This window comes from Tachypleus tridentatus, chromosome 10, assembly GCF_004210375.1.
Source record: "Tachypleus tridentatus isolate NWPU-2018 chromosome 10, ASM421037v1, whole genome shotgun sequence".
NCBI classification, from domain to species: Eukaryota; Metazoa; Arthropoda; class Merostomata; order Xiphosura; family Limulidae; genus Tachypleus; species Tachypleus tridentatus.
In genome coordinates, this window is record NC_134834.1 from 82,404,010 (window position 1) to 82,417,301 (window position 13,292).

Genomic DNA, 13,292 nt, shown 5'->3' on the forward strand with positions numbered 1-13,292 from the left:
TCTGGGATACATACTGCTTCATCCAGTCTTGAAACTCACTAGATGTCATACTGCGGCAGTAATCATTAGTCTGTTTCCCTTGCAATGAGGTTAATCAACAAAAAAAATTCGATCATTCTTCCCAGTACAAATGGGTTCTGATCATTTTTTCTTCCCAGGTATGTGACAGTAATGTTTTGAAGCATTGGCAAAAGTCCAATATCCAGGAAAGTTAAATGTCAAGAGTCTAGCAGAAACCATATCTCTCTTGTTAACAAGACCTTTGTATTGTAAGAAATTCTGTTTCCTGAAACATAAAAATATTTTTGAACTTTAACAGATGTGGTAAACTCCGAATTCAATAACATCCGGTAAAAGCATCAGCATTTCTCTTCCTATCCAACTCTATGGTATATTAAAATAAACTAAATTTTCATTCAAGCTACCAGATAAGTCTAATAAATAACAGAAGATTTGCTCAAGATACTGATTTTCGAGTAATATTAAACCTTACCAATTGAGTCAATGAAAATGAAATAAAAAGAGTGTACACAAGGTGAATTACACAATGAACAATCTTTATTAATTCACTATACAACACAAATGGAATTTACTTATGTCAGGCCGTTATTTTCACTGGCTCATTTGATTGACTCCTGTTGACCATGTTCCATTAGACTATCTTCAACAATATTCCAGACCAGACTTCCAAATCCAAGGCTCCTATGTTTTAAGGAAATCTTGTTTTTACCCTGAATAATATGCATTACCCACATGTGACTGTAACCTTTAAATATCCAAATAACAATGAAAGCCACAACTGTGAGCTTTCTTATACAACCTCACATGGGTGGTAAGAGGTTTGACCTACTTTGAGAACAACAATAAAGGCAACTTAAAACAATATTAAATTAACAATTTTCTTAATTGCATGTAATATGAACCATCAGATATTCAGAACAATGAATAATATTTGGAATAAATATTGCAATACTATAAGAAGATATAAGCCTATGTTATATTCATGTACCACACTTCTTATTAAAGAGCTTGCTTTAATTCTTATTCTTTGCTGGAATATGCATATGGCTTTCATTTGCATGTGAAGGAATTATTTTTTAATTTGCTTGATTTTGGCTATTGAGGAATAACATAAATTGGACAAAATGGTGATTTTGTATCTAAAAGTGGCTGGTAGGAGTTTTAAAACTTTTATCAAAATAAAATAGAGAATGTTTCGACCTTCTTAGATTGAAACGTTGTTCCCTTGCAAACTCTGTTAACCTGAAGATGACCTAATAAGGTCAAAACATTCTCTATTTCATTTTGATAAATGTTTTACCACCCATACTTGTTATCTTGAGATACATTTTGACTTCAAGTGGGTTTCTTGTCGTCATGAAATTGGTGTTCCAATCTTATTTGATTATATTTCTCAGTACATGTATGCTTTTAGAAAATAGTTTTGCATTTTTGCACCATGTTGGGTGCTTCAAGCTGTAAGAAGTAAACCTCTACTATTTTGTTATTTTAATGTATTATTTAAATCTCTTTTCACTGTAGGTTACACATAATAAATTCATATGGGCTTTTAGAAAGGTGTATGTAAGGTTACTTATAAGCTACATGTGCATTACCTATTATCTATCCAAGATCATTGTTACAAGTGCATTATACACTTAGAAATACATTTTGTATTTTGGATCACTGAAAAACGGGAAAAAACGAATGTTTTCATAATAAGGAAAGTAAAGGCTACAAAAATAGCCTTTAAATAAAGCATACTTTTACCAAGTATATATATTTTCTTTGTTTTTACTATTTGTTTGTTGTCATGCACAAAGCTACACAATGGGATATTTGTGCTGTGCTCAACAAGAACATTGAAACCTAATTTTTAATGCTGTAACCTGACATACCGCTTTTGTTTTATCATTAAAATTCAGTGTACTTAATACTTCATCATTAAACTGTTCTCTTTGATAAATGTGGTAATGGAAAACTTAACCATTCACAAATGGAAAACACCTTGAAAAAATATACATAGAGTAACTTGAACATATTGATGAAAATACTTAAATTCTTTAGTTAATCAAAAAAAATCCTTGTACTTGTTGCTGAATAGAGATATCACAGCTTCCTAAGCTATCAATTGTATGTAAGATTTTATCTCACACCAGTGTGATATATTCCAGTGCACAAATTCTCCACATAACAGTTAGTCAATGATTCTGCAGGCTCATGCCTTTCATATGACTTTCAGTTGTTGTGGAAGCTTTCTTCCTACCCCCTTATTTCTGCCACTTCACACAATCAGTATCTTTATATTTCTGCAACAAATAGCTCATTATAGAATGGTTAGATTTAATACTTCTACCAATCTGCCTTGTCAAAAGTTTCTCTTTGCTCACAGAAGCAATGACTGTTTTCTTCCATTGTGTTAACTTACAACTTTTGGCACTAGTAAAATCCCAACGTATTGTGGCAGATATTTTACAAACTGACTCTCAATAAGAATATTTATAGCCAAAAGAATGGTTTACACAAAACACAAACAACTAAATATATAGCACGTTTTTCATGCCTTAAGTCTTTCAAGTAACCTTCATACAAACAAACTGATTAGTGTTAGCTCGATCTCTAAAAACTAGCTAAATTCCAAAACAGTTTCTTTTAGGGTTCTAATGTGAAATAAGTACTAGAACTCATAAGAAGCCAATAAATATTCAGGAAAGTTTACTTCAGTTTTAAAAGTTACTTCTACTGTTGTTGTAAACCTTAACTTTGTAATATCATGAAACATTAATATATGTCTCTCTGCTATTATTCACAGTCATAGCAAGCAAAAAACACTCATTGTATCCTAACTGCATTATAAATACAATACACACACACACACACACACACACATACTTATGTTCAAATAATACATTACACAGCAAGGAAACAGTACAACTTTAACCCTTTCGGCACGTTTGGCAACCACAGTTGACTTGAAGGCTCAGTGCGGCAGGCGACCTTCTTTTATTCCTGTTATTCTTATGTATTGAATTTAACATATATAGTATTGGGTACAATCACTGAATATTTCAGGGACTTTTGTTAAGTTGTTGCCGAGATATCATGCTTTTAGTACTGATACCGTAATTAATTGAAGTATCAAACATATATATTCAGTGCCATGTCAAACATTCAAAGTTGTTATTCAGTGCTGAAAGGGTTAAAGTGAAACTAAAACTTCAAAATGGCACTTGACTATTTGTTAACATACTTATCCAGACTGACTAACTTCAATATCTATAAAGCTATACTATTTTTACTACAACTGTACTTACTGTGTATGTTTTCACAAAATTTGGAAGGCTTATGGTAAACATTACAAAAGTGTTTATGCAATAACAAATAAAAATTTTTAACAATTTACTTACACTATATGTTTGTCAGTAAATTTCCAAAGCCTTTACTGAGTCAATTTGAATGAAAGGTGATTTTTTATACTACAAAAGCAAATACTTTTCATTTTAAAGTTATTATATTTTATTTACACAAGTCTAAGAACTACCTAAATAAATATCAAAATATTTTCAATGAGGTTTTATATTGTATTTCATATTTTCTCTACCTAACTAATTGAAATTTGACAAATGTTAAACATTGTATTTTGCCTTAGTTTTATACTAGAGCTCATGGAATATTAAGTGTTTTATTTCACTAAAAAGTTTATAATTTTCATATTTTAAAACAATACATAAAAATATGAAAACGAAAAAAAAGTTTTGAAGTACTTACTGTATAGTTGAACTGTTCATATTCAAGTAAAAATCTGAGTAATTAATCCCTCGTTATCATTGAATTTTAAATGTTTGGGTGTCCAAAACAAATTAATATATTAAATAAACATATTAGAACACAAAACAATGTATCAGTCACTAAAACAGAATGTCTCAAAACTGTTATAATTTATTCAACTTTCTAAGTTAGCTCTAAATAGGTTAATAAAATTCTGTTACTGTTCTGAGCACTAAAATTGGAAAAACACAAAAAATAATGACAGCAAAACTGAATACAGTGTACAAGGTACACATAGAAGAGAATCTGCTTTTTCTATTAATTATAAACTTACCATCAGCCATGCACAGGTAATTAGAAAACAGTTTCAAAACTCAGAGAGAGAAGAAGAAAAAGAACTTCATTGGTAGGTTTAACAAATTCATCAATACTGTTGCAAATAAAAACGATGGAGGTTCAACATTTAGATTCTTGGTTGTAATTATGTATAGTTTTGTTTCTAATTGTTTGGAAAGTGCAGGCAACATATTTTTGTTGTCAGAAAATTCTGAAAAACAAAATCAGACCTGAAACATGCCAGATAACAGAGAAATAAAGACTGAAAATATTTTAAACATCTGTTTTTGAAATTCAGAATTTAAAACTTACATAACAAACTACATTTCATACCAAGTTTATTATGAAACATTAATAATGAATTTGTTTGATTAAATTTTGAATATAACCACATAAATGTTTGTGGCATGCATAAAAGAGCCAGTCTCAAATATGACGAGTATATATATTTTATCTTTGCTGTAACAGGATATAACCACATGTTGTCAAACCATGCTATGTTACTCACTTATACACAAATGTAAATGAAAAATAAACAACAAATCAGAACACTTCCAGCCGTATTAGTAATTTTCATATTACTATATTTTTATAAGTGCGTTTGCCAGTATTCAACTTTTATTATTATTGTTCTTTTATTGATCACTAGAAAAAAAAAGCACCAATCTATTGCTGATTATATTCTTTAAAAAAATGCATTAATAGTTAAGTCAAAAATATTTATTATATTGTTTAAAATGTCAGTTAGTACATTTTTCTCAAATTTCCAACAGCATTGGAGCAATCAGAGAACTGGCTATGTCTCTTCCCATAAGCTTTTCCACAATCATTCGTGCAAACTCAAAAGCTGTTCCTGGACCTCTACTTGTGATAATTTTACCATCTACAACAATTCGGGCTTCTGAGTACTTGTATCTACCTGTTGATTCAATACAGAAAAAACACAACATGACAGCTACATACACGTTTTCTCAAAACATGAGGTAGTTCACACAGCTATCACTTAATACACATAAATAAGAAACTACCAAAAAATCTTTAAAATATTAATAATTTTTTCAATTAAATAGATTTTCAATAAAAAAATGTATTTTTGTAAAGAACAAAATTATTGAACAATTATAAAAAAATAAGACAAAAGAACATTACTTATTTTATGAACATCAAGTAATCTAGGCTAAAGTTGACAATCAATTACTATCTTTACTTCTAATTTCCTTCCTTATAACTCTAAAACGAAAACATATTTTATGCACCAATCAAATCTAAAGCAATATATTTTACTTCTCTTTTTATAAAAATAAAAAATGATTAAATTGATTTTAAACTTTTTATGTAATCAGATAATATATCATAAATATATAATAAATGTTCAAAAGTTTATTTACTATTTGCAATAATACTTATCTTTCTGATTGCATATACACATTCCTATTTTCAATGAAAAAAAGCCACTGAATAAAGTTTAAAGTAATGACTAATATTTGATAAATTGCCAATCAAATTAGAAATATTCACATTTTAGGAATTTAAATTTTCAATCTACAAATTTTCATGTCAAAATGTAGACCAGTATTTTAATAAACTTTTTTGTAAATTGAAACGTTTATTTAAAATTAGCTAAATGGATGTATTGTTTGTTTGTTTTGAATTTCGTGCAAAGCTACTCAAGGGCTATTTGTGCCAGACATCCCTAATTTAGCAGTGTAAGACCAGAGGGAAGGCAGCTAATCATCACCACCTACTGCCAAACTCTTGGGCTACTCTTTTACCAATGCATAGTGGGATTGACCATCACTTATAATGCCCCCACGGCTCAAAGGGTGAGCACGTTTGGTGTGACGGGGATTCGAACCCACAACACTCAAATTACAAGTCAAACGCCTTGACCCACCTGGCCATGCTGGGCCTAAATGAATGTATCAATACCACAAGCTCAAATTAAAAGTTTAAATGCAATTGATGAATTTGTTGTATTGCAAATGGCAAAAGTACCACAATATATATATATATATAATTTTTTTTTGTTGGTTCTTAACTCATTTAAATAGAGCAAACAAATTGAAATATGTAAAATAATCCCAAATATTTAGTCAATTTCAGTCTTAACTGCGATATAACATACAGTGTAAAGCAATACTGAATCCAATTAAGCAATCAATTTTCTTTTATTAGTATTTTTAATTTTTTCGTATTATTGAAACTTTACAGTTATATAATGAGAAAACTTAAAATCATTATTTCTTGAGCCACTGTTTGCATTTTCTAATAAATCTTTACAGCTGTAGTGTTATTGGTGGTACTGTAGTATGCATTGCTACAAAATGCCTCACTAGTAATCGATAGCAGATTAACCATATCATACTGGGAAGTTACAAATTTTTTAATCTGCTCATGGGAAATACAAATATGAAAATATGTATATGTATATATATATTAATTCCCCTAATGTTTGGAGCAGCAAAATATAATCACTCCAAATCAACCAATCCAATATCAATTTAATTTAGTTATAAATTTATGAAAAAGTTTTAATTATTAAAAAATCATTATATATACTAAGTGATTACTCATGGTGCCAGTGCTCACTTGGGGTGCCAACAATTGATAAGAATGACAGTGCATGGTGGCTAGGAGTGATTTGCAGCCTTGTATAATAATCTCTGTTGAATCCTTTTATTTTTCTTGTCTAAAGACAAAAATTTGCCAAATAACCTGTAAACACTGTATCTACATGTGACCTCTTCACCTTCATTTTGCTCCACTATGCACAAGTTCAGCTGCCCAATTTTTTCTGTACATTTGAATGAAGAAGAATAAAGCTCTCTGTGATGGGAAATGCAGGATAAATGGGAAAATTGTGACCCCTTTTGAAAGTCTACATGCATACAGGATAAACATTTTGCAAACTTGGGGGTTGCACATCATGTAATAAAAGGTTTTCCCAGTATCATACACATACAGAGATGCCAACTATTTCAAATGACTGAACGTAATGATTGTAGACAGAGCCCTTTCACAGTCTTAGTCCTCTTAGATTTGCCAGAAACAAGACAATCTGGTGAACGAGGCCTCTTTTTTTTTCCATCTTGTGAACGATCGCATTGGTGTTTCTATGCAGCTTAGAAAATGAGAAATACCCATCTATGCGAGAGCTGATTGGCTGACAAGCACTGATGACGTAACTATGGATTCCCCCACGTACCCAGTATGGAGAAGTACCGCACTTAAACTATTGGTAGACGTCGGAGATACAAATATTTTTTATTATTTCGAGCACAAACATTATTATTGCAAGTAGTCATTTGGACTATGTCTTTTATTTATTATCAAAATTTATTTGTATCTCACTAGAAATTTTCTTTTCACCCCTTTCAAGCCCTGGGGGAACAATTTATCACTTTGTTGTATAGGCCTATTTTATATATAATAATTTGGGAGTTGCAACAAGTCGTAATATTTATCTGTATGAGCGTATAGTCGTAATGTATACACCAAAATTGTAATGGTTGACATCTTTGCACACATAAGCATTATTGTATGACACATATACACACCACAGTAGAAGTATGGTATTTCTTGTTTAGAGAAATAATGGCAAGCAAGTAACAAACCATGCATACTAAAATTTTGAAGATTTTACCTGAATGGAATGTTAATGTGAGAACAAGTGCAGAAAAGAGCAAACAAACAAATCTGACACACACAACAAAGTACATTTTATTTCACACCCCATATACCATGCATGTATATCTTCCAGGTTGAAAAGACAAAATTAAAATATAGTAAAAATAAGTGAATTTGATATGAAAATGTAGTTAAAATAAAATTTGCCCATTCAGCAGCAGAAATAACATAATACAAAAATTGGATTTCCACACTAATTCCTGGATCTCTCAGAACAAAGATGGACAGTCTTCCTTGAAGGTTAGAACACATTTCATCTGAAACTGCCCAAACTTCATTCACAATACACATTCTCTCTGCAGTTGATGAGAAAACTAAAATGCAGAATTACTTCTGCACAACTGAAAGAAAACACTGTGTACCTTTACAGACATATCCAATATTTTTGTATAATCTTAAACACTGAAAGAATCAATCCAATTTGCATAAAAACAATTGTATAGCATTCAATACAAAAAAAGTTGACTCACTTTGTTATTAGTAATGCATGTTTTGAGACCATGCAGTTTTCAACATTTAGAGTACTGATAAGTTACTTGAATAAAATCTTTATCAACTTGAATATTGACAAACTATAGGCACAAAACAGGCTACTTTTATTGAATCTTAAAACATTAATTTTCCATTAAGTTTTTTTGGTATTTATGTCAGTTAAACAGAGCAAACAAATTCAAACATGTAAAATAATCTCAATAATTTAAAATATTCTTCCATAAACCTCAATGAGTCTCACAAATTTGGCTATCCAAAAATGAACTTATGTAACTTTCAAATGAGGAGAAAAATGAAAAGATGAAAAACATGATATACAATGAATATTCAAAAAAATTATGAAGCTTTAAAAATATATTGGTTACTAAAACATGATGTCCCAAGATTACTAAAATGTATGCGACTTTGTAAGTAGATAATAAATTGATTAGAAACTCCTTTAATGTTTGGAGCAGCAAAATATAATCATCCCAAATCAGGCAATTCCATACCCACTTTATTAAATTATATATTCATGAAACAAAAAGTTTTAATTATGAAAAAAATATGTGAATACTTGTCACAAATATATTGGTACTATGTTAATTTAACTCACCATCATCTTCCAACATGGACCTTATACTTGGATGAGATGTAATATACCTCTCTGTTCCAATAGCATGACTTTTCAAAGCTAATGGTCCTAAAGAAAAGAAAAGAAAAAAACTGTTTCAGTTAGCATGACCCATTCAAAATTAAAAATATTTCATACCATAGGTTTGTGAACTATTAGCAGTTGGTGTGAACCATTTAAAATTAAAATATTTCACACCATAGATTTGTCTAATCAAGTGTACACAGGCTTGGTCAAACTTCCCACCCCAGTAACTGTGAAGTTATGCCTAGGTTAACATTTTCGTAAAACAAAAATGTATTTTCAGTAATACTTACTTCACACTTATAGGTGTTATTAAACAGGCAGGGCTTATTCCTTTGCCCATCTGATTTTTCCTCACTTACTCCAGCCTTTTATACCCCATTTAACTTCCTATAGCAGTATTTATCTCATGACATTTTCTTCCTGATATTGTATATAAGCACCTCATTCAGATAATTTTATCAGTTTCTTTAGACTGGCTCAATCCCAGTCTCTTACACTGGCTCTTAGTGAGGAGGAATGAAGGAATTGTGTGAAAGGAGGCGAGTATCATATTTAAGTTTTTATTAACTTCCAAGACACTTATAGTTAAAATCCAACACTGATATGAAGAAGGGGCCAGTGAGGGTATTATCCATACAGAAAGTGTCTTCAAGGGTGTGTCAATACAAGATTGATATCATAGCTGGGGAATCACACTACATTAAAAACAGGTATGTTCTTCACCTGGAACTTAATTCCTCTATTGTGGGTGGAATTGTAGATGATTTATCATCACTATAGGCCAGGTCCTAACCAGATAACCAAGATTCCACTATTACAGTTGGAATTAAAGGGTCATGGTCCCTATATCCCAAATTAGTGGTCAGGGTAACTGGACTGAAGAAGCTTAAAATGCAACACCACAGGCTCAGAATGACAGGATTATGTATGCCTTACTCAACCTGAGGAAACAGAACTCAACTGGTCTGGAATTATGAACATTTGTCTTCACTCCCTAACTGTATGAGCAAGATAAATTCCACTTGACCCAGAATTATTGGAAGGATGTGAAACAACTGTGCTCAACCAAGGATACTGGATGGAAACACTCTTCCTTCAGAATTACAAGGGGACAGTGGATCCTTTTCCATGAACAATGTACTGAAGTACTAAATCAATATTGATCAAAAAGAAGGGCCACATTCAACCCAACTGGATAGCCTAGCATTAAATCTGAACCAGTACAACGAGTAGGCTCTGGCATAGACTGGTCCCATTTATGCTAATCCCTGGAAAAAACCCTCCAGACACTGGGTAGGAGGTACACCTATAGCAGTATAACCTTGCCCTCTTCTCCAACAGTGAAGGAATTCACTCTAACACTCTGAAAGAGAAGCCTCTGTCCACTATCCCAGTGACTGGACATTGAGTGGGTTAAGGCTCCCTAGCTTCACTAGTATAATCTGGAGATGGGGCAGAATGTACATTAGGAAGTTCTGAGAAACATATGGCCTGATATCCAGAAAACCTGGAACGAAGTAGATAATAGAGAGAAATGGGCCAGTTTGTTTTGAATATCGATGAGAACAGGGTGAGAACTAACGTGAAGCAATTCCAGGACCAGTAGAGCCAAGCAAGCTGGTATAAACAGTACAGTTGATGTACTGCATAGTTTCTATGTGATCCAGGGCAAAAGAAATGGCATACAATTCAGCAGTGAACACAGAAACTGTAGAGGGGATTCTGTGTACAATCACCAAATCACAACAAACCATGGCAGATTCCATAGAGTCACCTTGGAATGGAAAGATTGTTCAAAAGATGTTTGGCAAATAGAAGGCAGTACTTCCAATTAGGAGTATTTGCCTTCTTCAAATGAATCAAAGAAAAGGTCACACTTGAGGATGGTAATAAGCCATGGTGGGATGGGACGACTGATGTTATTGAAGGACAGACCCAATTCATCCAATTATGCTTTGAAACAAAGGCTGAAAGAAACAGTGGCAGACCATTTATTCTGAAAAAGCATGGCCCACTGCAGAAGAAAAACACAAACCTAGGTGGTATGCTGTATTAAGGATCAAAGTTTTGAAACATACAGTAAATGTGGTTAATGTTGCCACACATCCAGAAATTCTTAGAATTAAGCCCCCACAGACTCTAAAGCTATACACTAGACCCCAACAACACTGGTGGAGATACGACCCAGCGACAGAACCCCTGGATATAGACAGAATCTGTTCTGGGTACCAATATATTGAGGGGCTGATGTTGGGAGTTGAAACCTACAAATAGGGGTAGAACTATGATCCCTTGTATAAGTCAATGAAATTTTAGACTCCAATAGCAATAGAGATGAATGTAGAAGCTAACAAGTGAACCAACATGCACTTTAATAATGGTTACAGCTCGTCAATGAAATTGGTGATCCTGAGTGTCTTCCAACAAAGTAAAGAGAAAGAAAAACAAAATGTTGGATTTTAAAGTTATAAGTCTGTAGACTTACCATGTCCTATCAGGAGATGTTGATCTATTCAGGTTAACTACAAACTCTGCTTTAGAACCCTGAAATTTGAGGAGCAGATGCATTATTTGAGAGTTGAAAAATGCTCCTATCTGGTAGTGGTAAGCACAATTATGAAGTTTTAACAACTGTTACAAATAAGAACAAATAATTATTCTTTCATGTAACTGAGAATTAAAAAAACCGAAAACTTGTTCCCAGACCCTTCAGCCATTAAGTAAGGTGCAGGCACAAAAGCAAGTAAAGTAAGACTCAAAACATCATAGTCTCAATGAACCATCTGAAGAAAACAAATCAAAGGCAACTTATCCCAGTGTAGCTTCATTTTTTTATATGACATTTAAATCCTCTGTTGATTATTGTTGATTAGAACAACATTTAGTTAAGTAAGTTTGTTTTGTTAAAGTAAAACAACACTGGACTATCTTTCGTCTCCACTACAGAAAATTGAATTCCAAATTTACAGCACTTCATGTTCACAATCTCAACAGTGTCCCACAGGGAGCTGAAAAAGGCAACTGACTAAAAGAAGGTGCAGGAAAAGTGAATTTAAATTTTCTCTAGAATGTTGAGGATCACCTACAACCACAGCCTCAGAAACTACTCCATAGAGCCAAACATGTCTGCATCTCACTAAGAATATTATCACTGACAATTTCAACTGAGAGTGACCCTCCTGATTGTTGTGTGATGCTAAATATTAGAGATGGGATAAGAGACATGATTATCCTCCATTCCCGAAAGAATAATCTAGGAATTCATACTGTAAATTGGCTTCTCAATCAATTAGGTAACATGGAGAATGTTCAAAATATCCCCAAATGATCTCAGCACTAGGAAATCCATTAGTTACACTTTGTTGAGAAAGTAATACTATTATCTGAATGAGGTGCTTCTACATAATACCATGATAGATGATACATTGATATAGATGAAGTGTGTTATAAGAAAAATATCACCAAGGGTAATTGAGTGGGGTATAGAAGATTGGAGCAAGTGAGACAAAATCAGACCAATGCTTAGATGAGCAAGAGAAGAAACTGCCAGTTGAGCAGTATCCATAATTTAAAGACGAGATATGTTTTAGAATAATGTTTACTATAATTCTGAATATACTATCTTTACCTTTACATGCTCAACAAACTTTTAGTAAACATTACACGTCTGTTGTAAACAAAAACTGGAAATTTTGATATGCATATTTATTAAAAAAAACTGAATTTCTAAGGCTTTAATGATTCTGCCTGAATGATAGGCAATTTTCATGCTAATAATAAAAATTCTTCAAATTACAGTTTTCATATTTAATTTGCACAGCCTATAGAACCTCCTAAATGAATATCAAATGCTACTTTTTAGTAAAAGTTTATATTTTCTGTACCATACACTACCTGCAGCATAAACAAATGAGTGAAAGTGAAAAATATAAAATAAACTGAATAATACCATTTTTTCCCTCTGTACTCAAGACAGTAAGTACTTACCTCAGATGTCCCAAGTTATTCATCTTAATAGTTTCAACTGTTAATATTTTAAAATTTATTTTATGGTTTCATCACCATATTTCCTTTATATCCACTGGAGCAGTAATCCTGCTGTTAAAAGGAGTTGTAGTAGGCTAAGCTGAGAAGTTTCTCCTTTTTTTTTTTTTACATTTCAGTTAATTTTGTTAAAAATATATTACAACCAATAAAACATACATAAAATCATGGATCTGTAGTTGTTATTGTTCACACAAATAAAAATTAAAGATGTTCTCCAAAAACTCATTGAGTTTCACAAATTTTGGTATCTAAAATTGAAATGATGGAGCTTTCAAATGTGCAACAAAATAAAAAATTGAAAAACATGAAATACAATGGATAA

The 13,292-nt window shown here is 32.0% G+C and overlaps 1 protein-coding gene across 2 annotated transcripts in view; it reads right to left on the reverse strand.

Annotated features, from left to right (window-relative positions):
- Nucleotides 1-536: 536 nt before the first annotated feature.
- Nucleotides 537-13,292, reverse strand: part of LOC143229720 (Parkinson disease protein 7 homolog) — a 36,926-nt gene continuing 24,170 nt past the window's right edge. Inside the window, exons 4-6 of one of the 2 annotated variants that reach the window (XM_076462454.1) lie at nt 8,879-8,965; nt 4,856-5,023; nt 537-702 (exon numbers count right to left, since the gene is read on the reverse strand). In XM_076462454.1, coding sequence (XP_076318569.1) covers nt 4,863-5,023; nt 8,879-8,965 — 248 coding nt within the window. In that variant the 3' untranslated portion in view covers nt 537-702; nt 4,856-4,862. Of the gene's footprint in view, nt 5,024-8,878; nt 8,966-13,292 lie in introns of both variants that reach the window. The other variant, XM_076462453.1, reaches the window with a different exon arrangement.